The sequence below is a fragment of the Alosa pseudoharengus genome, unplaced genomic scaffold (genome assembly GCF_046254945.1).
Source record: "Alosa pseudoharengus isolate Yale_2024_CS ecotype anadromous, Long Island Sound unplaced genomic scaffold, YU_APseudo_1.1 YU_APseudo_1.1_scf_26, whole genome shotgun sequence".
Taxonomy (NCBI): domain Eukaryota; kingdom Metazoa; phylum Chordata; class Actinopteri; order Clupeiformes; family Clupeidae; genus Alosa; species Alosa pseudoharengus.
The window spans coordinates 1,350,150-1,373,991 of record NW_027468701.1 but is presented as its reverse complement, the minus strand read 5'-3'; the positions used below and the strand labels follow the sequence as shown (position 1 = coordinate 1,373,991).

The 23,842-nt window shown below is 41.6% G+C and overlaps 1 protein-coding gene across 6 annotated transcripts in view; it reads right to left on the bottom strand.

Annotated features, from left to right (window-relative positions):
- The window catches only part of LOC143099259 (inactive carboxypeptidase-like protein X2), a 386,609-nt gene that overhangs the window by 29,183 nt on the left and 333,584 nt on the right, over positions 1-23,842 (bottom strand). For all 6 annotated transcript variants that reach the window (XM_076262346.1, XM_076262344.1, XM_076262343.1 and 3 more), the window contains 2 exons: positions 3,614-3,911; positions 485-624 (listed from right to left, as the gene is read on the bottom strand). In XM_076262346.1, the coding sequence (XP_076118461.1) occupies positions 485-624; positions 3,614-3,911 (438 nt within the window). The remainder of the gene's footprint in view (positions 1-484; positions 625-3,613; positions 3,912-23,842) is intronic.

Here is a 23,842-nt window from a genome sequence, read left to right as displayed (position 1 = left end):
TCAGAACAAACATATTGATAGAGAAAATCAGCATTAAATCAATATTTGCCAAGGGTATGAATCAATTTGTTCTTAACTGTATCTCCAGCAGGGTTGATTACTACAATGGACTTTTCACATGCCTTCCTAAAAAGACTCAAACAGTTTCAGGTGATACAAAATGCAGCAGCTAGGGTTTTTACAAAAACTAAAAGAACTGACCACATTACTCCAATTTGTAAGTACCTGCACTGGCTTCCAGTACAGAATTTACTTTAAAACACTACTGCTTGTTTATAAATCACTAAATATCTATCAAACATGCTCCTGCAGTACACACCTTCTCGTCCTCTCCGGTTATCAGGAGAAAAACCTGTTGATAAAATTCCGTGGCATCCCTGGACTGGCAGTGGTGTATGACGATCTTCATGATGAATTTTGAATGTAGTTTGAATGAAGTTTGTGTGAGTGTGATGATAATAATCTTGGTAAAATTCCTTTATACCTGTTCCATGAAGACCAAGAGAGATTCACGATTGTTCTCCCACTCCTCCGGCAGCTCAGTCTCATGGGGGAATTTGTCGCAACCCACATACATGGATAGCTCAAAGCAGTTTGTATGCAGGTAGCTAAAGTCATTCATACCTGCCAATTAAGCAGAGCAACTTTCAGTCAGCTGTTTCATGAAAACATTAAGCATTATAGACTACATGATTATACAATCATTATCATCACTACATTATGCCACTGTAAGAATATAAGGATATGCTGTTAACAATGCACAGCATATATTCAGCCACACTGTACAGAGCCACGGCCAATGTGATCGGACGATTCTTTTTGAGGTGGAAATGTGTTTTTTACTTCTTTTGAATTGATTTGCAATACTTCTTCTCAATTAACTCAGGAGGTCAGAAAAAAATCACCACTATGACCCTTTGGGACTCCCTAGATGAAGCAAAGAGCAAGAGAAAAAATAAATGACCAAACAAAAGGTTTAGCCATGTTATCATAAACGTGCTAATTACCAACCATTTCGTTCGAAAATTCTAAAACAATGATGTTTTTTAATACTTCAAAATAACATTTGCCAAACGAACCTTACATTTTTCAGTAGCCATAGGTGTGTAGATTTGAACAAAATCTAGTTTGGTTCTTACCGGGGCTTTTACTGCCTGAAATATCCGATTTTGTTTACCACGCTTGGAGTTTAGTGCTGGTCTGGTGGATACTTATTATCAACCTTTCTCACGGCACGTCAACGGTTAGCCCGAGAATTCTCGTCGTCGCAATTCAAAATTCCACTGGAGCTCCAAACGGATTTGTACACGCAGCCTTACAACACTGTTTACAGCTCTTCGAGTCACGGTTAGATAAATTTATGGTGTGGGTGCTTGCGTTTCTTTAGGAATCCGCCGTCTTGGTTTGTATAGAAATGAAAATTAAGTGACACATACACGTAAGAGGTTGGTAATATGTGATGTTGCTATACCAGTTTTGATGTACTGCTTTTATGTGTATTTTATACTTATATTTCTGATTTAAAAAATCAAAATAAACTGCCTAATTTGCTCATTCACTACATAATTTCGATTGAGTCAGACAAAATGCTTGATAGATATTTGGGTTTTGAGGGATCATTATTCGCCCATCACCAGCCATCCCCGTGTGCTACTGCTTTGAGCACTATAGTTCCTCCACCTCATTCTTCTGTACCACTGCTTGACTTGATTTTTTTTAGCAGTAATGTATTGATTTTGGCAAGTAATGTATTGATTTAGGCAAAGAGCATGCTGTCTCTATACAATTATGACTGCCGCTAGCGCAGAGTAGTCATATAGTACTGTAGTTGTCAAAGTTTTAAATAAAAATTCGGTAACACTTTAGAATAACGTGCTTATTAGGTATTAACAGTGCATTATAAGCAGATAACAATTCATTACTAACAGTTAGGTAACACTAAACTGTTAACATGCAGCTTGTGTTGTGCTAGTGTTAATAAGCAGCCTTTTAAGTTACTTACAAGCATATTGGTTAACAGTTGTAAGTGTTAAAGGGACACCAGGCAACGTTTTCGTGTTAATTAATCATCTTCGTAAGTCGGTATATGGTTAAATGACTCATTACGGGGCGAATGAAGGCTCTCTCGCCCGCCCCTACTGCCTGTAGGAAGAATATCCCACCCGCCGACCAAAGCAGGATCAGTTTACAGCACAGAGGCAGGCTAACTAAACGCTAGAGATTGTTGCAAACGTGTGTATAATGGCAGAGCCGGCGAAGAAGCAGTGAAAACACTTGACGGAAGACGCAAAGAAAAGGAAAAGAGCTTCAGACCGAGCCAGGGGGAGTTTCGTAGAGAAAAAGCATCAGGCTTGCCTGGTGTCCCTTTAACAAGCAGCTTGTTAATGGTGTATAAGACAAAGAGGTGGATAACTAATACGCTTATAAGTATATGTATATATACACTATCTTGATCCCGTGAGGGAAATTTGGTCTCTGCATTTATCCCAATCCGTGAATTAGTGAAACACACTCAGCACACAGTGAGGTGAAGCACACACTAATCCTGGCGTAGTGAGCTGCCGGCAACAGCGGCGCTCAGGGAGCAGTGAGGGGTTAGGTGCCTTCTGGTCGGGGTTCGAACCGGCAACCCTCCTGTAACAAGTCCGAAGCGCTAACCAGTAGGCCACGGCTGCCCCAAGGTAAGACCTTTCTTACCTATTTGTAGTAAATTTTGCAGCCCCCCAATCTAAAGCGAGGACCATGTTGCCTATAGCTCCACAAGCCCGACCTTCTATCTCTATATATCTACTGTATCTATCTATCTAGCTTGGTTTAGCTGTCTTCTGCGTCATAGAGTGGCTTGAAGTGGTAATGCAGCCCCGTAATGCAGCCCCAATGTGCATATTTTTTTTTCTAAAAACCAAACGCTGTGGAGTTTATTATCCCATTTATATCACTGTTGCCACTTTGTGTTAATTTGAAGTTATAATTTCCAAAACTGACTTGTTTTTGATGTTGAGTCAAAACATGGAGCATTTACATTCAAAGATTGTTAGGGTGGCCTTTATGTGAATAGAACAATCACACTCTGTTTCGGAAAAAAAACAAACAGAATGAAACTCCCCAAAGGGTCCGTTCGAGGCACATTTCCAATCAAACTCTAGAGCAGTATGTTATGTCTGAAATATCTGACAAAATTGAGGCAATAATCTGACCAAAGTTAATTAGGTCACTTGTGCTGAGTTTTTTTGAAGAAGTTTTGTTCCATTGTAAATGGATGGGGGCACACGTTGTTTTGCTTCAGAAATTCGGTTGCTTTCTTTTTCGTTTTACCTTTTGCCTTGAGGTGCATGTGTATTGCAATTATGTTCTGCTCACACACATTTTATTGATTGGCTACCCTTATCACTCTATTTATCATTACTCTATTTTAAGAGACATCAGCTAAAAAGATGTTTTAAAAATCCCTGCTGTTGTGTCTGGTCAGTCATTTAAATCAGTGATTATTATTTACTCCTTGGACTGCCCATTTGTAATCATCATCTTTAAATTATTATATTAATATGTGGCTTGGCTTGTGGATCCAGTATAAACTTAAACAAATGACTAAATAACACTGAAAGGTGCTAACTCCCAGCTGCAGTATGCCAGGCTGCTCCATTTATAGTGCTGTCTTCCTTAGCAAAGTCCTTAGTGTGACAGACACGGCGCCTGGCATCAGTCATGAGTCGGTGGGTGGATGCATATGAAAAAGCCAGCCAGCGGAAGATGTGGTCATCTGGTGTTGGTGTCTGCTCCTGTGTGATCCCAAGTGAGCGTGTGCGGTCATAAGGATAAGTCACAACAAGCTCCCCTCCCTGCAGGTTGCCACCAAGAACAAATGGGATCTTCTCCATCCAGGCAATTAAAGCCCGTGTTTCCATGGCAACCTGTCCATAACCAAAATTAGGAAATTAGATCAATACAACAAACAATAAAATAGTGTTGCAGTGAATTAATCTTTTTCATACAAGGTTATGCAATCATGCTTCCAGTTTTGGCTAATATAAGTTTTGTGTCTAGTTTTACAGTCCTTTCTTAAGTACCAATATTTCTTGTACATGGTAAACAACGGATACAAAATGAGCATTTTGCAGAATTTTACATTTTAAAATGGTTTATTTTAAAAATATCTGACCAAAAACTGACCATGTGGAAAATGTATATGTTGATCATATGTTAACAGTTATGAAACTCAGGCTTGATGGCCATTCCAGGAAATGGCAAGAATGCCCTCTTAATGACTTGCATTGGGTATACAGTATGTGTTTCTCTCCTGGATATGGCAACTAGCTATCCACCTCTGATGGAGATTGTTCCAGTTTCCAGATTTTCATCTGGATTTTTACAACATGGGTTCATGCAGATTCTGCACACCACCATGTAGGAAAGCCTGGCCACACATGGACAGGCATGACCTGTGTTTTGTCATCACTCTGTGACCCGCTGGAATTTCCACACTGCAAAGCCCTGAACTTTGGGTTTCAGAGCAGCTGTTATCTGAGACATCCTACCAACTTTGTGGCTCAATTCTGTGGCAGTGCAATTCATGCTTCCATGGAAGACTGCCCCACTATTAGAACATGGCCACTGTGCCCTCTGTGCTACAGGTCAGCCACAGAGATACAAGCCATGCAACCAGTGCTTCCACAGCTGCTCCTCCTCATGTCTGTTCAGAAATGTGCGCGTCACAGCCCTACCTTGGGGTACCTTCATTTGTATTAGCTCACTGATATTTCAACATCCTGTGCACCCCAGGCGACATGTAACCCCCTGTCTAAAAAGTGTAGCACCCTGATGTGCGGACACTGTTACATATTAATGTGCCCACTGCTAACTTACTTCCAGTGCGCACTGAGCAGTTCATAAACCACATCACTGATAACCATTTTGCTGATTTTGTGTGAATTTTCCTCTCACCGACCCTGCACGTTCTCTGAGTGTGATTCTCTTGACTGGCCCACGGAGCTATAAAAAGATAGATAGATAGATAGATAGATAGATAGATAGATAGATACTTTATTGATCCCCAAGGGGAAATTCAAGGTCTCGGTAGCATAGGCAAGGCAAGGCAGATTTATTTATATAGCGCATTTCATACAATAAGAGCATTTCAATGTGCTTTTACAGATGCTAAGGAACAGTTTATCAGAAAAACAAGATAAAAAGTTAAAACAAGATGAAGAATAAAATATACATTACACATTACACACAACGTTCACTAACAGCAGAAAAAGTAATTAAGAGTATATAATATAAAAAACACAACAAGCAATAAGGACAGTAGAAGATCAAGAATATACTAAAATACAAATTATACTAAATAACACTAAATCTAAATCAAGTCTAAAACAGTAACCACATAGTGGGTGATTTAGCATGAGACGCTTGCAATGACTGAGGCAGGGACTGAGCCTGTGCTCTGTGAGAGTGAGTGTCATGGTGATGTTGCAAATGAGTCCAACAGTGCAACAGTGCAAGAATAAGTCTAGAGACCAGCATAAAATACATATAGAGTAGGCAAGGTAATATAAAAAAACTATAGAAAAACTTTATCTACAATATATATATATATATATATATATATATATATATAACTATATTAATTAAAGGTATAAGTGTGACCACAATCCGGCTGTGGGATGGAGGGATGATTTATGCATATGTGCTAATATAGCACGTAAACAGTGAAGCAGTGGCTAGTGGACAGACAGTACACAAACATGGAGAGGGTGGAGAGGCAGACAGACTATCTGTCTGTCAGTCAGTCTATCTCTCCTCTTCCCTTAAGTGAAGCATTGAACAGTTCAATGGCCCTGGGGACAAATGACTTCCTCAGTCTGTCTGTTGTGCAAGGCAGTGAGCGAAGTCTCCAGCTGATCAGGCTCTTCTGCTTTACAATAGTGCTGTGGAGTGGATGACACTCATTGTCCAAAATGTTGATCAGTTTGTTCAGGGTCCTTTTGTCAGATATTGAATTGATGCACTCCAGTTCAGCTCCCACTACAGAGCCAGCTTTCCTTACCAGGCTGTCAAGTCGCCTATCATCCTTCTTCTTTGTGCTTCCTCCCCTGCATACCACTGCATAGAAGAGGACGCTGGCAACAACAGACTGGTAGAACATCCTGAGGAGCTTACTGCACACAAATTTTAAGGACCGCAGCCTCCTCAGGAAGTACAGCCTGTTCTGCCCTTTCTTGTAGAGTGCATCAGTATTGGCTGACCAGTCCAGTTTATTGTCCAGATGGAGACCCAGATACTTGTAGGTGCTTACCACCTCCACATTGACCCCATCAATTGAGACTGGTAGCAGAGCGGGCTAAGACCTGTGGAAATCCACCACCATCTCCCTGGTCTTTGAAGTGTTGAGTTGAAGCTGATTGAGTTTGCACCATTGCATGAAGTCCTCCACCAGCCTCCTGTACTCCTCCTCTTGCTCGTCCCTGATACACCCCGCAATTGCAGTATCGTCAGAAAACTTCTGCATGTGGCATGACTCGGTGTTGTAGCAGAAGCCAGATGTGTACAGGGTGAACAGGACTGGAGAGAGCACAGTTCCCTGTGGGGCTCCGGTGCTGCTGATCACAGTGTCAACTTTCACAGTAGAGTCAGCTAGACATAAGGTCTATGACAGTGGTCACCAACCTTTTTGAGCCCAAGATCCCTGACCTCGGCCCTGAACAAAGGCAAGATCTACCTTGAAGTGTCAAAAGAGAATCAGAGCCAAAATACTTTCAATTTAACGCCTTTTATTTAGGCAAATGTATCAGGTCAAAAATATCACATCCTCCACCCCCTTATACAGGCGTTAATGAGATAATAACACTTAACATAGTCTTTACTTACATGATTTTGGTTTTGATTTTCTAATTGGAGTATGTGTCTGTGACAACACGCCATGATAAATTTGATAATGTTTGATAGCTGTTTTGGTATGAAGCATGAAAGCGCACTCTAGAAAGTGAAAGTAACCTAGGCCTGGGCCTACGATGCGCTCTGTGTCTGTAGCTGTCTGTGCACGTCTGCAATCGATTACGTTCTTCAAATGGAGAACAAATTCCTGACAGTTCCTGATTGCTAAACTTTCGTTTTCATTTTCTGTCAGGTAGCAGTTGATGTAGAAGCACCTAGCATAATTTGACTTCAGTGGTGACAAGTCCTGTTGCGAGAGAGAGAAAGAGAGTGCGCACCTGCAAAGTGGTGCTGTGCGCGTGTGTGTCTGCATGGGGTTATGTTCGGTTAGAAGTTGGTCCGTCCGGTCCCGCATTCATGCCTCTCCATTATTAGATTAACGTTATCAGACAGCACTGTAAAATGTGTACGGGAATTTCTTGCATTATGATGCTAGAGTTGCGGGTCTTGAATAAATCATGCACTATACTCGCAATCCCGCACTGAAATTTAGGCCCTGTAAACGTTGGCGAATATGCAGGAATTTGGTGAGTGTGTTTTTATTTTTCCTGTTATTCTCGGGATCTATTGGGTAAGTCCTAAAAATCTACAGGTCGATCACGATCGACGGGTTGGCGACCACTGGTCTATGACATGCAGGTGCGCTCTCACACCACAGACGTATCTCTCTATGCAAAGGCAGCACTATGCATGGTGTTTGGACGTATCCAATGAGATGCCTCTGCATTAATGTATTAGTACTGTTCAGTTCATCTTGTACAAAAGACCTTTGTTCACTTCTTGGAAGGCTCACATGTGCTAATCAGAATGGGCAATACAACCATTTGGCATATCTGAATAGTGGGGAGGTGTTAACTCCCCCCAAATGTTTGGTGGAAGGGGGTCACTTGCGCTTTGGTTGGTGCTCACGGAACAGGACGCAGAAGTCAAAAAGGGAGATCCAAGGTCTAACAAGAGCCAAGGAGCAGGACCGGAGCACTCAATGCTTAAAGTGATTTTCATTAGTGCAAACTGACTAACGTTTCGAAGTCGAAGAAGACGCATGGGCGTCGAAACGTTAGTCAGTTTGCACTAATAAAAATCACTTTAAGCATTGAGTTCCCCTCAAATGTTTCTCTTAATCAAGATCCTTGAGGGCTCAAAGCCAGTTCCTATTGCTTTGTGCAATATATCTGCCCAGCGTGTTGAATCCGATGTGGACCTCTTCAGAGGAGTACAGTAAAGCACCACTTATCATTCCTAATCACAGCACAGACATGTTAGCCAACCCATAGACCAAGCATTCTACTTTATATTCTCCCTCCTCTTCAGCACACAGAGTGTGTCAGGAAAAACATAAATTGATTCTGATTGCTTTCTACTGGCCGACTCAGTCATGGTTTGCAGATCACATTCCACTGCTTGGATGGCCAGCCTTGGCAGATCCCATGTCACAAGGACCTGCTGGGTCAATTGAGTGGACCAGTTGGCATCAGGCTCCAAGGCCAATGCTGTCTGAAAGTCTTGCCCCTGTACTGGAGAGATTGCTTGATGATGGCCTCCCTCATGAGGTGATGGAGACCATTCAGAGGGCTATAACCCAAGGTGACATGGCATGGGTTCGTAGATTGGGGTGCTGAACGTAACAGACCGGCTTCAGGTCCTTAACAACCGTCCTTAAGGACGAACTCAGAGGACAAGCAAACCAGAGCCGTATAGAAAGACATTGAAACAAAGACACAAGGTGCTTGAAAAGAGGAAAGCAGACTGAATTTCCTGTGTGCAGTACAGGAGACATCTCATCTTTTGTGATGTGTCAAGAAAAGTGAAAATGTGGGAAGTATCATAATTTACAATAGCATTTTTCTCGCATTTTTCTGCCTCCCCTGTGTTGCCGAGACTATCGAACGCCTTGCAACACAGACTCCGGTCTACAGAGGTGACTTCACTCCAGGTGAGTAGGTTTGAGGGCTACTTTCTAAGACACTTTATATATCAAGGCCGTAGTCATGATATCAACATTGGGGGGGACCAAATCTGTGGTGGGGTCTGAGGGACCCCCAAACAGAATTTCAATACATTTCCTACCATACAAAAATATTATTAAAAATCACAAACAAGTCGTTAGTTAGGTCAGTCAATTAGGTTATTCCAAACTTTTGACGGACATAGGCATGGCATGGATGGATTATGAACCCCTGGACACAGATGGCCTGCTATGCCACCCGATGTAGGCTACTATTATTGTTACAGTTTTTAATCAATGCAACTAACATTAGGCTATGTGTAAAGCGACGCAATATAAACCGTAGCCTATGCAATGTATTATTATTAATTTGCGATGGAAGGTTTTGACTGAGCGTGTTAACATAAAATAATAATAATATTGTCATCATCGCGAACTGTCGAGTAAGGGGGTCAGTCGTGTTTGTGACGCACAGACGGCCTTGTAGTCTATTTTGCTTAGGCCTCACTTTTAACGACAGTAGGTTGTGAGTGTATGTTGACAAAAAGACAATTAAAATAGTCAACTTAAAACTTTGCTATAAAATATTATTAATTTATAGCACAAAAACATAACCAGTAGGCCTACCAGAACCTCGCATATTAGCGTCATGATTTGTGTGCGTCTATTTGGCAAGGCCACTAGCTGTCATGGATGCGTTGTTGCTAAAGGAAGGCAGGTGTCAAAAGTTAAAAAATAAATGGAGATGGGCAGCTGTTGGAAACGGGGGAGAACTAACAAGCCATGGTGTAAAGAAATTAAAGTGCCAGAGGTTTGATTTTGCGCGGTTCGCTACAAGAAAATTGTTTATGGATGCAATAGGAAAACGTTTTAGCACGCCACCAATCAGAAGACCGCCATAAGGTTAACGTTCGTGCACTTCAGGACATCTTCCCTACCTGGTGCAACTAGCCACCACGACAGAGGTAGGCTACGTTTATCTATGGCTGACCGTTTTTACGTTTAGAAAGTAGGCTACGCATGTTCTTTCATAGCGCAACACGACCGGTCCCTCACCATATCACAACCTCTTGTCAACCTTATACAATCTGTTGCTGAAGACAAAAGCTCCGTCTCCAGATTGTCGTTATCAAATGCGCAGACCTCCTGCATGAGCACACACAGTATTGCTGCTCATTGGAAAACTGAGTTGTCTGTAAAACTCAAAATTACCATGTTTTCATTAAATGCGGATGAGGCAACAATGGAAATATGAACAATATCTAGAATGTTCTGATTCGTTACTTTGATGAGGAAATGGGAAGTCTTGCAAACTTGATTTTATAGATTTTACTTGGTGTTTAATTGCATATTAACAAGAAAAAAATCTCCCCTTTAAACACTTTTGGCCTGAAGTAATTAAATAAGAGTGTGTTAAAGCCTTTCTACAATATTGCTGCAGTAGAAAATATGGCTAGAATGGCTAATCAGCAATGGTCAGGGATGGTACTAAAATATATTTTTGTTCATCAGGAAAACTCAATCTCAATCAAGAACACTCTCAATTCGCCTTATTCACATGGCGGCCATTGGCGGCTAAAACGAGGCTACAGGGTACACAAACCATAGGATTGTTATTTTCTATGCATTCACCTGTAGGTGGCATTAATTATATAGTAAGTGTACCCTGTAGCCTCGTTTTGGTTTAAACAATGGCCGCCGTGTGAATTAGGCGAATACTCCCTTTACTTTGCTGTTTGCATCTTTTTGTACATTAAAAAACAATAGGTCGCGACCGCAAAAGGGGTGCTATCTCTATAGGTAGATATGAACAACATATGATTTATGGCCTGAAAAAAGTTCAGTCAAACGATTTTTTTTCACTTTAATCCCTGAGTATAGCGCTTTATTCTTTCTTTATTTTTTACTATGTCCGAATATTGGGGGGGACATTTTGGTCATATTTGAATATTGGGGAGGACACGTCCCCCTCAATGTCTATGGTGACTACGGCCCTGCTGTATATGGGCAAAAAACATACTGCGCAATGCACTGAAATACACAGGAGTAGTGAACTCAGCCAGGCATTGCGGAAAGAAAGTCCTATGCTCCAGGCCAGTAAAAAAAAAAACGATTATTCTTTGTTTTGTGAAACTAAGTTCTAGGACGCGTTGTGGTCTAAATGCACATCACACAAACAAGGATACGGAAATCTGTCTGATAAATACAAGTGTATTTAGGGATAGAACCTAAATTGTTATAGATCCGTTGTGATCAATTATATATATTTCATGTGTTATAAGAACTGTCTTCAAGAAGAAAAATGTGTCATGAACAGGAAAAAAACATATATAAGTCGCACCGGACTATAAGTCGCATTTATTTAGAAATGTATTTCACAAAATCCAAAACCAAAAACAGAGACTAAAAAGAGCCAAAAAGATTAATGTTAATGAAGACGAAGGAGTGAAGGCAGCCAAGAGGAGGACCGGAAGGTAATTGTAAAGCAAAAGATTCACTGAAAGAAAATGGCATGTGGTACACCAAAATTTAGCTACAATGTGGAGAATACAATGCAATCAAGCATTTTGGGTGATGTGGAGTCACAAGCTGGCAGCAGATTAAATGCTTGAGAGAGAGAAAAAGATGTGGTTTTAAAAGGATATGACCAAAGCAAGCCAGGCAATAGGCCTATAAGCCCGATGGTAATTGTAAAGCAATTTACAAAAGATTCACTAAACAAAAATGCTGATGTGGTACATGAAAAATTAGCTAAAAATGTGGAGAATGCATTGCAGTCAAGCATTATGGGCGATGTGGAGAGACAAGCCGGCAGCAGATGAAATGCTCACGAGAGAGAAAAAGATGCGGTTTTAAAAGGACGTGCAGACCGAAGCTGCACCAAGCAGGTGCAAATGCCCGGCTGGCCACCTCGAGAAAACAAATTAAAACCAGGACCTATATTTCAGCGCAGGATTGCGGGTATTGCGCATAAGTTATTAAGTATTGCGCATAATAATAAAAGTCACGCAAATCTATGATTTACGTGACCTAACGTTAATGGAGGACGTGCTTCGGTTTACATGTAGAGACCCTCATTATGCTACCGTGTAAGTGTGGTGCTATTTTGAGCCTTGTTAATGGTATAGAAATAGCGATTACTTTTTACTGTACGTCTGCCCCAAAGGCTAGCATTAAACGCTTAGCAGTTTGCAATAAAACTGGTCATATTCGACTAGCATGAAAACAAATCCCAGCGAATGGTCGAACTCGGTACACATGTGTTTAGGTTACTGCTTCAGCCTCTGGTAAGCTCAGAAGGAGGCGGCAAGCGGCTGGTAGCTTGAGAGCGATGGTGTAGGACAATGACTTTTCATTGGCAACAATATTAAACCAACCAACAATATAAAATATTAACAAGAGCTCTTTTATGAGTTAAATGGAAACAAAATTATTACTGGCCTTTATTTGTCTGAATCTGAGGACCAGCTATAAATAGAATCCCGGCCATAATTTCAGGATTTAGGTATGCATGACTGAAAGTGCACAGAACTTGTGCATTTGAGAGCGCTCTCTCGCAGCTGTAGACGGTAATGTTTCATGTTCATGTCAGTTAATTAACATTTAAAAACATGTTCAATCATATATTTTTTCATATATAAGTCGCACCTGACTACAAGTCGCAGGACAAGCCAAACTATGAAAAAAGTGTGACTTATAGTCTGGAAAATATGGTATTAATAGGCTAGACAATTTGGATTTGCATAATGCAAATTTACATAATGAAGTTATGCCACAAATGTAATCTTCATGCTCAAGAGCAAAAACTGAAATTATGTAGGCTAAATAACATAGGGTAGTAACATTAACAATGTGTTTTTATCATATTCCTCAGCATACTAGTTATATAAGAGAGATAAAAGAGAACGGAGGCTAATGTAAGCCTACATTTCACGCAAATGACAAGATGCAGGGTAACCTAAAGTTAAAGTTCACACACTATTTGAGTTGATTGTTTTAAAAAAGTAGGATTAAGAAAATATATCTTAAAATTTAAGATTTAAGACAATTTGTCTTAAATCTTAAATCTCATCTTAAATTAAAGTACATTTTCATAAAAGGAAAGTGAAAGATCACCGCACACTGGTGGATTTTCTTTGCTGGTTTATTTTTTTGCGAATGATGCGTTTTGCCAATGCTTCATCAGGTTCACTCTTTTTACATTTTCTTAATCCATTGGCAGATAAATTTGTTTGTTTTTTATGTCTTAATTTAAGAAGATTTTGACTTATTTTAAGTCAAATAATATTACAAGAAATCTCAATGTAAGTATCTTTATACTAAAAACATACTAACAAGATTTTGTATTGTAATATAAGATTATACACTTACCATTACACTTGGTAAGATACTGTGGGCATTACTTTGAAATGGCCACTTCAGTCGCGCATTCCTGCGTTACTGTTGATATCTCTAATATATTGACTTATTGTTTCCATAGGCATGTAGTGATTGCTTATTGAAAATATAGATTAGCCTAGACACATTATTTCATTGTAGAGATATGCGCAGGATAGTATAGTATAGTATAGAGTCTTTATTGTCCTATAAGGATATTCTTTTTCACACATGTCATTGTTACATTCCATGCAGGATGTACACAGCCTCATACATATAACATATAACACCCCAATGCAAAAAGGTGGACAGTGCAGACAACATAAAACACAAAAGAATAGGGGGAATGGGTAATTGTCACAGGAGTTTGTTTAGTGCAGTGATTGCTGAGGGTATAAAACTTTTCTTAAAGTGCACTTTTTTCCAGTCCAGGACTCTGTATCTGCGGCCAGATGGGAGTAGGGTGAAGAACCGGTTCAGGGGATGGTCAGGGCTGCTTACTATGGCGCGTGCAAGGCGTGTGGTGGCTGTGTCATTTGCATCAGTGAGGCTGGGGGTGGGAAGCTGTATTATCTTGGATGCTAAGTGTGAGATTTTAATGAGTTTGTTCTTGCTGGTGACATTTAGTATGGTGAAGAAACAGGGGGAGCAGTAGAGTAGAAGGGGTTGGATGATGCTTTTGTAGAGTAGCAGAAGGAGATGGGGGGCAACATACAGTGATCTTAGTTTGCGTATTGCATACAGTCTCTGTTGTGCACGTTTCTGCGTAATGGTGACATGTTCATTGAAGTTAAGCTTATTGTCAATGGTGAGACCAATATATTTGAAAGTGCTGACCTGTGCAACTGGTTGGCCATGTATGGTGATGTGAGTGAGTCCAGGGGGTGATTTTGATGCATGAATGACCAGTTCTTTTGTCTTGTCAATGTTGAGTTGGAGGTAGTTATCAGAGCACCACAGTGCAAAATCTGTGATGGACTGGTGGTAGGCTGTGATGGAACTGTTGTCTGTAAGTAGTCCTACTATGGCTGTGTCATCTGCATATTTGTAGTAAGTGGTGTTGGGTAGTGGACTCTGGCAGTCATTTGTGTAAAGTGTGTACAGGAAGGGACTGAGTACACAACCTTGGGGGGTTCCAGTGTTGTTGATGATGGTTGATGATGTTGTAGTCCCTATTTTCACTGTCTGTGGCCTGTTGCTGAGAAAGTTGTTTATCCAGTGGATGAGGAGAGGGGTGACATTCAGGTGCTGTAGTTTCTTGATGAGTTGATGGCGCTGGATTGTATTGAATGCGGAGCTGAAGTCAACAAACAGAACTGAGGCAAAGTTATGGGGAGTCTGGAGGTGGTGAAGGAGGGAGTGGAGAAGGCATGCCACTGCGTCCTCTGTCCCCCTTTTCGGCCGGTATGCAAATTGGTATGGGTCCAGTTGTGTGCTGACAGCAGGTAAGATGAGTTGTAGTATGATTTTCTCCATGCATTTCATGATTATTGGGGTGAGTGCGACCGGACGGAAGTGGTTGGGCTCTGACGGGCGTGGTTTCTTGGGTACAGGTGTAATGGTTGATGTTTTCCAGAGGGTGGGTATTGTTGCTGTCCTGTAGGATTCCCAGAAGATGGAGTGGAAGATGGGAGAGAGCTCCATTGAGCACCTTTGCCGGGATGCCGTCTGGCCCTGGTGCCTTGCCAACTTTGCACCTGGCCAGCTGCTGCTGCACATCCTCCTCTGTGAAGGGCGGGTGGTGAGGTTCATGGGAGGGAAGGGTTCTGAGAAGTTCCTCACAGGTGGGGGTGTGGTCATGGGTGTCGAACCGGTTGAAGAAACTGTTCAGGGTGTTTGCAAGATGAAGAGGGTCCGAGCTTGGTTGGGGATGGTGGTTATGTTCTTGACCTGTAAGTTTCTTGATTCTCTGGAATGCTTGTTTTGTGTTCATGTTGCTAAACTCCTGCTCCAGTTTGTTTTTATATTGCATTTTGGCTCTGATGATGTCATAGAGCACATTCTCTCCTTGCACCGCTCTCCCTCAATCAGGTTGGCTTCAGCCCGCACCTCCCCTACGCAAATCAAAACAGTGTCTTCAAGAACTGTTCATGCAGACTTTATGCCGCAGAATTTTGCACTTGGCCAGCCTATAGAACGGGCACATTTTGGAGAGAATAGAGAATGTACACACGCAAGAATCTGTAGGCTATTTGTGGCGGGTTACCAGCAAACAATGTTTAATGCATTAACTCAAGACCTCAAACGTTTTCTAAACAATAAAAACAGAAAGGATGTAGCAGGCAGCAAATGTAGAAGAGCCTAGTCAAGTTTGCAAGGAGACATAACGCGTAAACATGCCACACTATCCAGGGATGCGCTCACACAGCAGTGGTGGCGGGGGCAGGAGGATTACTGTTAGCGCAGACTTTATATAAAATTCTTCAACAGAAGCCTTATTAAATAAAGGCCTGCCTCGAATGCAGGCTTGCCCAAAATAATTGCGCAGCCTACAATAAGTAGGCTAAATAACAGACACGCCACAATATGCGGTATGATGATTTTTTACGAGCAAGATGTTTTTGGTGCCCTACGCGCACTGCATGTTCTTAAATAACAATGAAATATCATCAGTAATATTCGACCATTATTTTGTGTAAATGGGCTATGCATTGGGTTAGACACCAGGGGCCATATTCACAAAGCCTTTTATCTTACCACTAGGAGTACTCCTAAATATCAATAAAATATTTTAGCTAGGAGTTTCTCTTATTAAGTTATTCACAAAGCCTTTCAGAGCTACTCTTAGTAAGGAAAAATGACAACGGGGTAGGCCCGAAACGTTAAAATAGGATTTTGGTCCCTTCCAGTAAAAAAAGTCATCCAATGCAGATGTAAATTAGGTAAATAATGCAACCTTAACAAAACCGAACTCTGGGATTTATTTGAACATTTATTTTGAAGTGTTAGTTATTGTGTGTTAGTGTAGGCTACATAACTGTGTAGGCTATGTTTAAACTGTATTGCGAGTTTAATGTCATGTCGACTTTAAAGTCGACACGTCGAGATTAAAGTGATGACATTTCAACTTTATTCTCGAAATGTCGAGTTTAATGTCGACATGGCGACTTTAAAGTCAACACGTCGAGTTTAATCTCGCCATGGCAAAAATAATTTTTTTCTTCATGCGTGGCCCTAATACTCCGTCGTAGCGCCTAACTTTTTTTCTTAGGTGCACCAGCACAAAAGTTAGGTGCACCCAAATTTTCAACCACATCGCATTTAACACCGCAGCAGGTTCACTTTTTTCCCTTAATTACTGTCCTATATAGGTTGTCCTATGACTTATGATTTACAATTCTACAAGAAAAGTAACTTAATGAAGTGTTGGTGCTTTAAGTGCTTCACTGAACTGAAATTTAAACTTAAAACATCTCAAGATGAATTAAATAAAAATAACAGTGAGTAAATTAACAGTGCACGTCTTTTGAGGGCTTCAAACTGCACATCTCATGGCTCAATGTCTTACATACTATCCTTCATGATCTTTAGGCCTTGGCTAAACCAGCTCGCCATGCTAGCATCTTCCATAGAAATGTATTTGAGCACAATTTAAAGAGATGTTCCAAGTAGCCTGGGGGATTTTTATGTGATTTTGCAATGATGATTGCAATAATCATTTGACAGCCCCACAATGCAATTTACTTTTTAATTTTAGTATTTTTACATTTTCAATAAGAACATCACTATGGATAATGCAGTAACAAAATGGTAGGCCTATTATTATAGGCTATTGCAATGACTTGCCATGCTCGATCTAAATGTGTCCATTCAATTCACCGTACACAATGACCACAGTTATACATGCAGGGAATATTCAGGCTTTAAATGTAGCAGCGATATTCGGTTTGCGCCAAATACCGGATTAAATTGATTGATGCCATCAGAATGGGTTTACACAACTCGCGCGCAAAACGAATATTGCTGTTGAAAACCGGGTTACTCCCTGCATGTAACTGCGGTCAATGACGCACTCCTTTTCGGCGAGATCTGTATCTCTGTCGTTCGGGAAGGCCTTGTATGCATTGTTTGCAATTTTAAGACGTCTTTTCATCTGCAAAGACTCCTATAAATTTGGCGCAAGTGACATTGCTGTACGTTGGGTTTACGTTCAAACTATTTTTCTGGTGAATAATTATTTCGGACTGAACTTGGTGAAGGGAAGTTGGTTTCACTAGGCCTATTGTAGGCAACGATAAACTTGATCATCATCTCGGGCTCGTCTGATCAGTTTGCTGCTGCCAGCCGCCGAAAGGCAGTGGGGAGAGGGGACATTTATCTCGGCCTATGTGACCACACTGTAATGCAACTACATCCACTCTGTTTATCTGACGGGTCTCTGACCTCTCTCTCTCTCTCTCTGCAGCACATGCATTTTCAAATTTACACACAGGCACTGGGCCACGGCCAATCAGAGGGGAGGTCCTGCCCTTCACTATCTGTGATTTGTTTAAACCACGATATTGGCCAAATATGTGTGTGTTTTTGAACCAAAGGTAGAGTTTCAATGCGGACACTTTTTCCTCTCTCGAATAGCTGGTCGCACCGGTGCCACCTCCGATTTTTTTTAGTTGCACTTTTGAAAAATTAGGAGGACTCTGGAGCCCTGGGCCTAGTCAAGTTTGCAAGGAGACATAACGCGTAAACATGCCACACTATCCAGGGATGCGCTCACACAGCAGTGGTGGCGGGGGCAGGAGGATTACTGTTAGCGCAGACTTTATATAAAATTCTTCAACAGAAGCCTTATTAAATAAAGGCCTGCCTCGAATGCAGGCTTGCCCAAAATAATTGCGCAGCCTACAATAAGTAGGCTAAATAACAGACACGCCACAATATGCGGTATGATGATTTTTTACGAGCAAGATGTTTTTGGTGCCCTACGCGCACTGCATGTTCTTAAATAACAATGAAATATCATCAGTAATATTCGACCATTATTTTGTGTAAATGGGCTATGCATTGGGTTAGACACCAGGGGCCATATTCACAAAGCCTTTTATCTTACCACTAGGAGTACTCCTAAATATCAATAAAATATTTTAGCTAGGAGTTTCTCTTATTAAGTTATTCACAAAGCCTTTCAGAGCTACTCTTAGTAAGGAAAAATGACAACGGGGTAGGCCCGAAACGTTAAAATAGGATTTCGGTCCCTTCCAGTAAAAAAAGTCATCCAATGCAGATGTAAATTAGGTAAATAATGCAACCTTAACAAAACCGAACTCTGGGATTTATTTGAACATTTATTTTGAAGTGTTTTTGTTGATTTGATGTCAGATTTACATGATTCAAACGTCCCTAGCAAGGCAGGCTACTTGCTGTAGGGTTTAATATTTTTTTTGCTTCCTAAGCCCAAGTAATGTATCCATAGCCTACCATTCAAATATGTGTTTCGAAAACCCAAACTGACTTTTTCTATATTATTTTTTAATCATTAGTAAAACAAAAGCAAACAGTTTATGTCTATGAACACAGTTTGTAATGATCAATTCTGAGCTGGGTGACATCTGCTGCAGTAGTCAGGGGGCCAATTCTGAAAAGGGCTTCCGTTAAGACTTTTGCGGACATGTTTTGGTACAAGCTGTCACCGTATTTTTTTAGGTAGAATACACCCATAGGTAAGAAATTAGGGTGGTTGTCAAGCTGAATATTTTTTTGTGTGACTTGTACAAGCAATTTCAGGCCAATTTTTTGGTTTCCTGCTCAACACGACATGCCAGCAATAAATGTTGAATATCTCAACAACCACAAGGACCATATACATAAAAAGGTATCAAATGAAAGCTAACACTCATGGGCTGTCTGCAGAAGTGTCAGAATTGACATTTATTGTACAGTGTAAGAGACAACAGAACTAGAATATGAAAAAAACAATCTCCGCCTAAAGAGAACCAGTTTTCAAAGTGAATATCAGCTTGGAAACATAGCATAGTATCCCAAAACCTCTATCAATTAGTACCCCTATCTATGGGAATGAGTCAAGCCAAGTTTAAAGCTTGTAGGGAGAGACAGTGCAATACTGCACAAGTTATAATTCTTTAATGTCAAGGCGGAAATGTAGAACTGTAGATGGTGGTCTATGGTGCTATTTTACTTCATTAATGTACCAGGTTGTAACACAAATATATTTAATTAACATATCACTATAGTTATTAATTCCATCCTAACATAACTGCTCTCTCACTTCTTTAGGGTTAGGGGTAAGTAACTAGTTAGTAGTAATAACTATATAATAGTCGTATGGCAAAGGTATGTTTTTCCCCATCCAAGCAGTGACTCTCTGGTAGGCAGCCAACAGAAGGCACCCAGGGACCATGTCCATGTGCTCAGTCTGAGTCCTGGTCAGGGACACAAAAGAAGAGTTTACTGTTTTGATAATGAATACCTTCCCAATACAAAACATGCATGCATGCATCCAAGGGCATAATATAAATCTAATCTACAAAACAGGAAAAACAATATCATGCCTAATAATCTGAAACAATATAGTTGCTAGCCTAGAAATCTAGACGCACCCTAGCAGCAGCAAATTAGATTTGCTGCCAGGGCTAGTCTAGCAACTCTCCGTTGGCTTGTGAGCTGGAAAAATTAAACTTCTATCAGGCCAATCATATCGTTAGGCGGGCTTAACATAATGATTGATGGCAGAGTTGCAGCGGTTTGGCTTGAATTCCCTGCTACTTGAAAACAAAGAAGATGGATCTTGCTGTTGGCAAACAGCTTGACACGAGTTAAGCTTTTTTTAAGTTGGCAAAAGTTTGAACTAGCCAACTAGCTCCGCTGGTGGGAAAACGCATGGGACTCGTTCTAGCGCTGTCCTATTGCATGCAGAGGGACTTTGAAAGACAACCGATTATCCCGCCCCTCGAACTGAGCACTGCGAACGGTGAGTGCCCAGACCCTACATTTTAATGTGGGTCTGGCTCGTCAAGCTATATAGTTGCATATAATGTGTCAAAACTCAATAATAAATATAGCTGCAAGCAGCAATGAGGGGGCCAAGCAGAATAGGCCGAAGTAGCCACGGTGACAAGATTGAACTCAGCAGATACCCGCCATCAACACTTTCAACAAGTTTCACATCAAAACATAATTGATTTTGTAGGGCTGAAACAGGGCTGAGTATTGCCACTGCCTCCGCCAGCCAGCCCCCCACCTAATCACCCCTGCCCGTCCCACCCCGTCCCGCCCCGCCCTTGCACGCACGCACGCATTAGAATGAACTGGATGGAACATGTTGTCATCAGTTTCACATCAAAAAATAAAAGATTGATAAAACACATCAGCAACTACAGATCAAAATGCAATATTGCTAATTGCAGCACCCCCTACAGGTCAAAGGTCACCAAAGTTTTTGAGCGTCCTCCTAATGGGGTCATGAATCCATGTAGAAAGTTTGGTTATGATACATGGCAGGGTTACTGAGATATGAGCTCACTTCCTGTTTGGCGGCTTCGCCACCAATTTCGATTGGCTGTTGCGGGCGAATGCTTTTGTCAATTGTTCCAGAAAGCAATATATTGATAAGTTATGGTCTGAAGATGGTCTCTGCCAATTTTGGTGAGGATCCGCAAAAATTTGTGACCTGCGAGAACTTGTACGTGTTTTTGATTAAATCCATTATGGCGGCCGAATCAATTATGATGACATCACAAGTTGGCCTGGGTCGGCCTAAGCACCTCCAACAGTATTAGCAGACACCACTAGTACGTTATAATTCCAAACACATCAACAGCTACAGGCCAAAATGCATTTTTGCTGATTGCAGCGCCACCTAGAGGTCAAAGGTCACCACATTTTTTGAGCGTCCCCCTGATGGGGTCCTGAGTCCATGTACTAAGTTTGGTTATGATAGATCAATGGGTTGCTGAGATATGAGCTCACTTCCTGTTTGGCGGCTTCGCCGCATATTTCGATTGGCTGTTACGGGCAACCGGTTTTAGTTCCGAAGACGAAAAGGATTATCTTTAGTGCGGCTTGGTCTGAAGATCATGTGTGTCAAGTTTGGTGACGATCGGACAAAATTTGTGACCTGTGAAAACGTTTTAGTGTTTTTGATTAAATTCAAAATGGCGGAAAATCCATCATGGCGGAAATTGACGTCATAGGGTGCGTTGAACTCGGCTTGGTCCAAGGATTCCAATGATATCTCATTTTTGACAATCGGCAATACGGGTCAAAAGTTACGTGCGTGAACGCACGTCCAACTTTGGCCTGTTGGTGGCGCTAGAGTGCTCTAGGTGCCATCATGAAACTTGGTGACATTAATCATGGGACTGTCCCTAATCAGTGTGCCAAATTTCACAACTTTTCACCAGACGGTTCTATGGGGCTGCCATTGACTTCAATGGCGGAATAATAATAATAAATATAGCTGCAAGCAGCAATGAGGGGGCCAAGCAGAATAGGCCGAAGTAGCCACGGTGACAAGATTGAACTCAGCAGATACCCGCCATCAACACTTTCAACAAGTTTCACATCAAAACATAATTGATTTTGTAGGGCTGAAACAGGGCTGAGTATTGCCACTGCCTCCGCCAGCCAGCCCCCCACCTAATCACCCCTGCCCGTCCCACCCCGTCCCGCCCCGCCCTTGCACGCACGCACGCATTAGAATGAACTGGATGGAACATGTTGTCATCAGTTTCACATCAAAAAATAAAAGATTGATAAAACACATCAGCAACTACAGATCAAAATGCAATATTGCTAATTGCAGCACCCCCTACAGGTCAAAGGTCACCAAAGTGTTTGAGCGTCCTCCTAATGGGGTCATGAATCCATGCACCAAGTTTGGCTTTGATACATGCAAGGGTTGCTGAGATATGAGCTCATTTCCTGTTTGGCGGCTTCGCCGCAAGTTTCGATTGGCTGTTACAGCCGCATGCTACTGTCAATTGTTCCAAAAAGCAAGGCACTGATAAGGCATGGTCTGAAGATGGTCTTTGCCAATTTTGGTGAGGATCCGCTGAAATTTGTGACCTGCGAAAACTTGTACGTGTTTTTAATTAAATCCAATATGGCGGCCGAATCAATTACGATGACGTCACAAGTTGACATGGGTCGGCCTAAGGACCTCCAACAGTATTACCAGACACCACTAGTGCATTTTAATTCTAAGCACAACTACAGCTACAGGCCAAAAGGCATGTTTCTTAATTATAGCGCCCCCTAGAGGTCAAAGGTCACCAGATTTCTTGAGCGTCCCCCTGATTGGGTCCTGAGTCCATGGACTAAGTTTGGTTATGATAGGTGAATGGGTTGCTGAGATATGAGCTCACTTCCTGTTTGGCGGCTTCGCCGCATATTTCGATTGGCTGTTACGGGCAAACAGTTTGAGTTCCGAAGACGAAAAGGAGTATCTTTTGTGAGGCTTGGGCTGAAGATCATGTGTGTCAAGTTTGGTGACGATCGGACAAAATTTGTGACCTGTGAAAACTTTTTAGTGTTTTTGATTAAATCCAAAATGGCGGAAAATCCATCATGGCGGAAAATGACGTCATAGGGTGCGTTGAACTCGGCTTGGTCCAAGGATTCCAACGATATCTCATTTTTGACAATCGGCCATACGGGTCAAAAGTTACGTGCGTGAACGCATGTCCAACTTTGGCCTATTGGTGGCGCTAGAGCGCTCAAGGTGCCGGTATGAAACTTGGTGAAATTATTCATGAGACTGTCCTCAATTAGTGTGCCAAATTTCACAACTTTTCACCAGACGGTTCTATGGGCTGCCATAGACTCCAATGGCGGAGGAAAGATGTTAAATAATAATAATAAGAAATCATAGAAACACAATGGGTGCCTTCGCAGCTTCGCTGCTTGGCCCCCAAATATAGCTGCAAGCAGCAATGAGGGGGCCAAGCAGTATAGGCCGGAGTAGCCACGGTGACAAGATAGAACTCAGCAGACACCCGGGATCAACAGGGCTGAGTATTGCCACCGCCTCCGCCAGCCAGCCCCTCCCCCCACCTAATCACCCCAGCCCGTCCCACCCCGTTCTGCCCTGCCCTGCCCTTGCACGCACGCATTAGAATTAACTGGATGGAACATGTTGTCATCAGTTTCACATCAAAAAATAAAAGATTGATATAACACATCAGCAACTACACATCAAAATGCAATATTGCTAATTGCAGCACCCCCTACAGGTCAAAGGTCACCAAATTTTTTGAGCGTCCTCCTAATGGGGTCATGAATATATGTAATAAGTTATTAATATAAGTGGTTATAATACATGGCAGGGTTGCTGAGATATGAGCTCACTTCCTGTTTGGCGGCTTCGCCACCAATTTCGATTGGCTGTTATGGGCGAATGCTTTTGTCAATTGTTCCAGAGAGCAATATATTGATAGGTTATGGTCTGAAGATGGTCTGTGCCAATGTTGGTGAAGATCAGATGAAATTTGCGACCCGCGAAAACTTTTTGATGTTTTTGATTAAATCCAACATGACGGCCGAATCAATTATGATGACATCACAAGTTGTGCTGGGTCAGCCTAAGGACCTCCAACAGTATTACCTGAAACCACTAGTGCATTTTAATTCTAA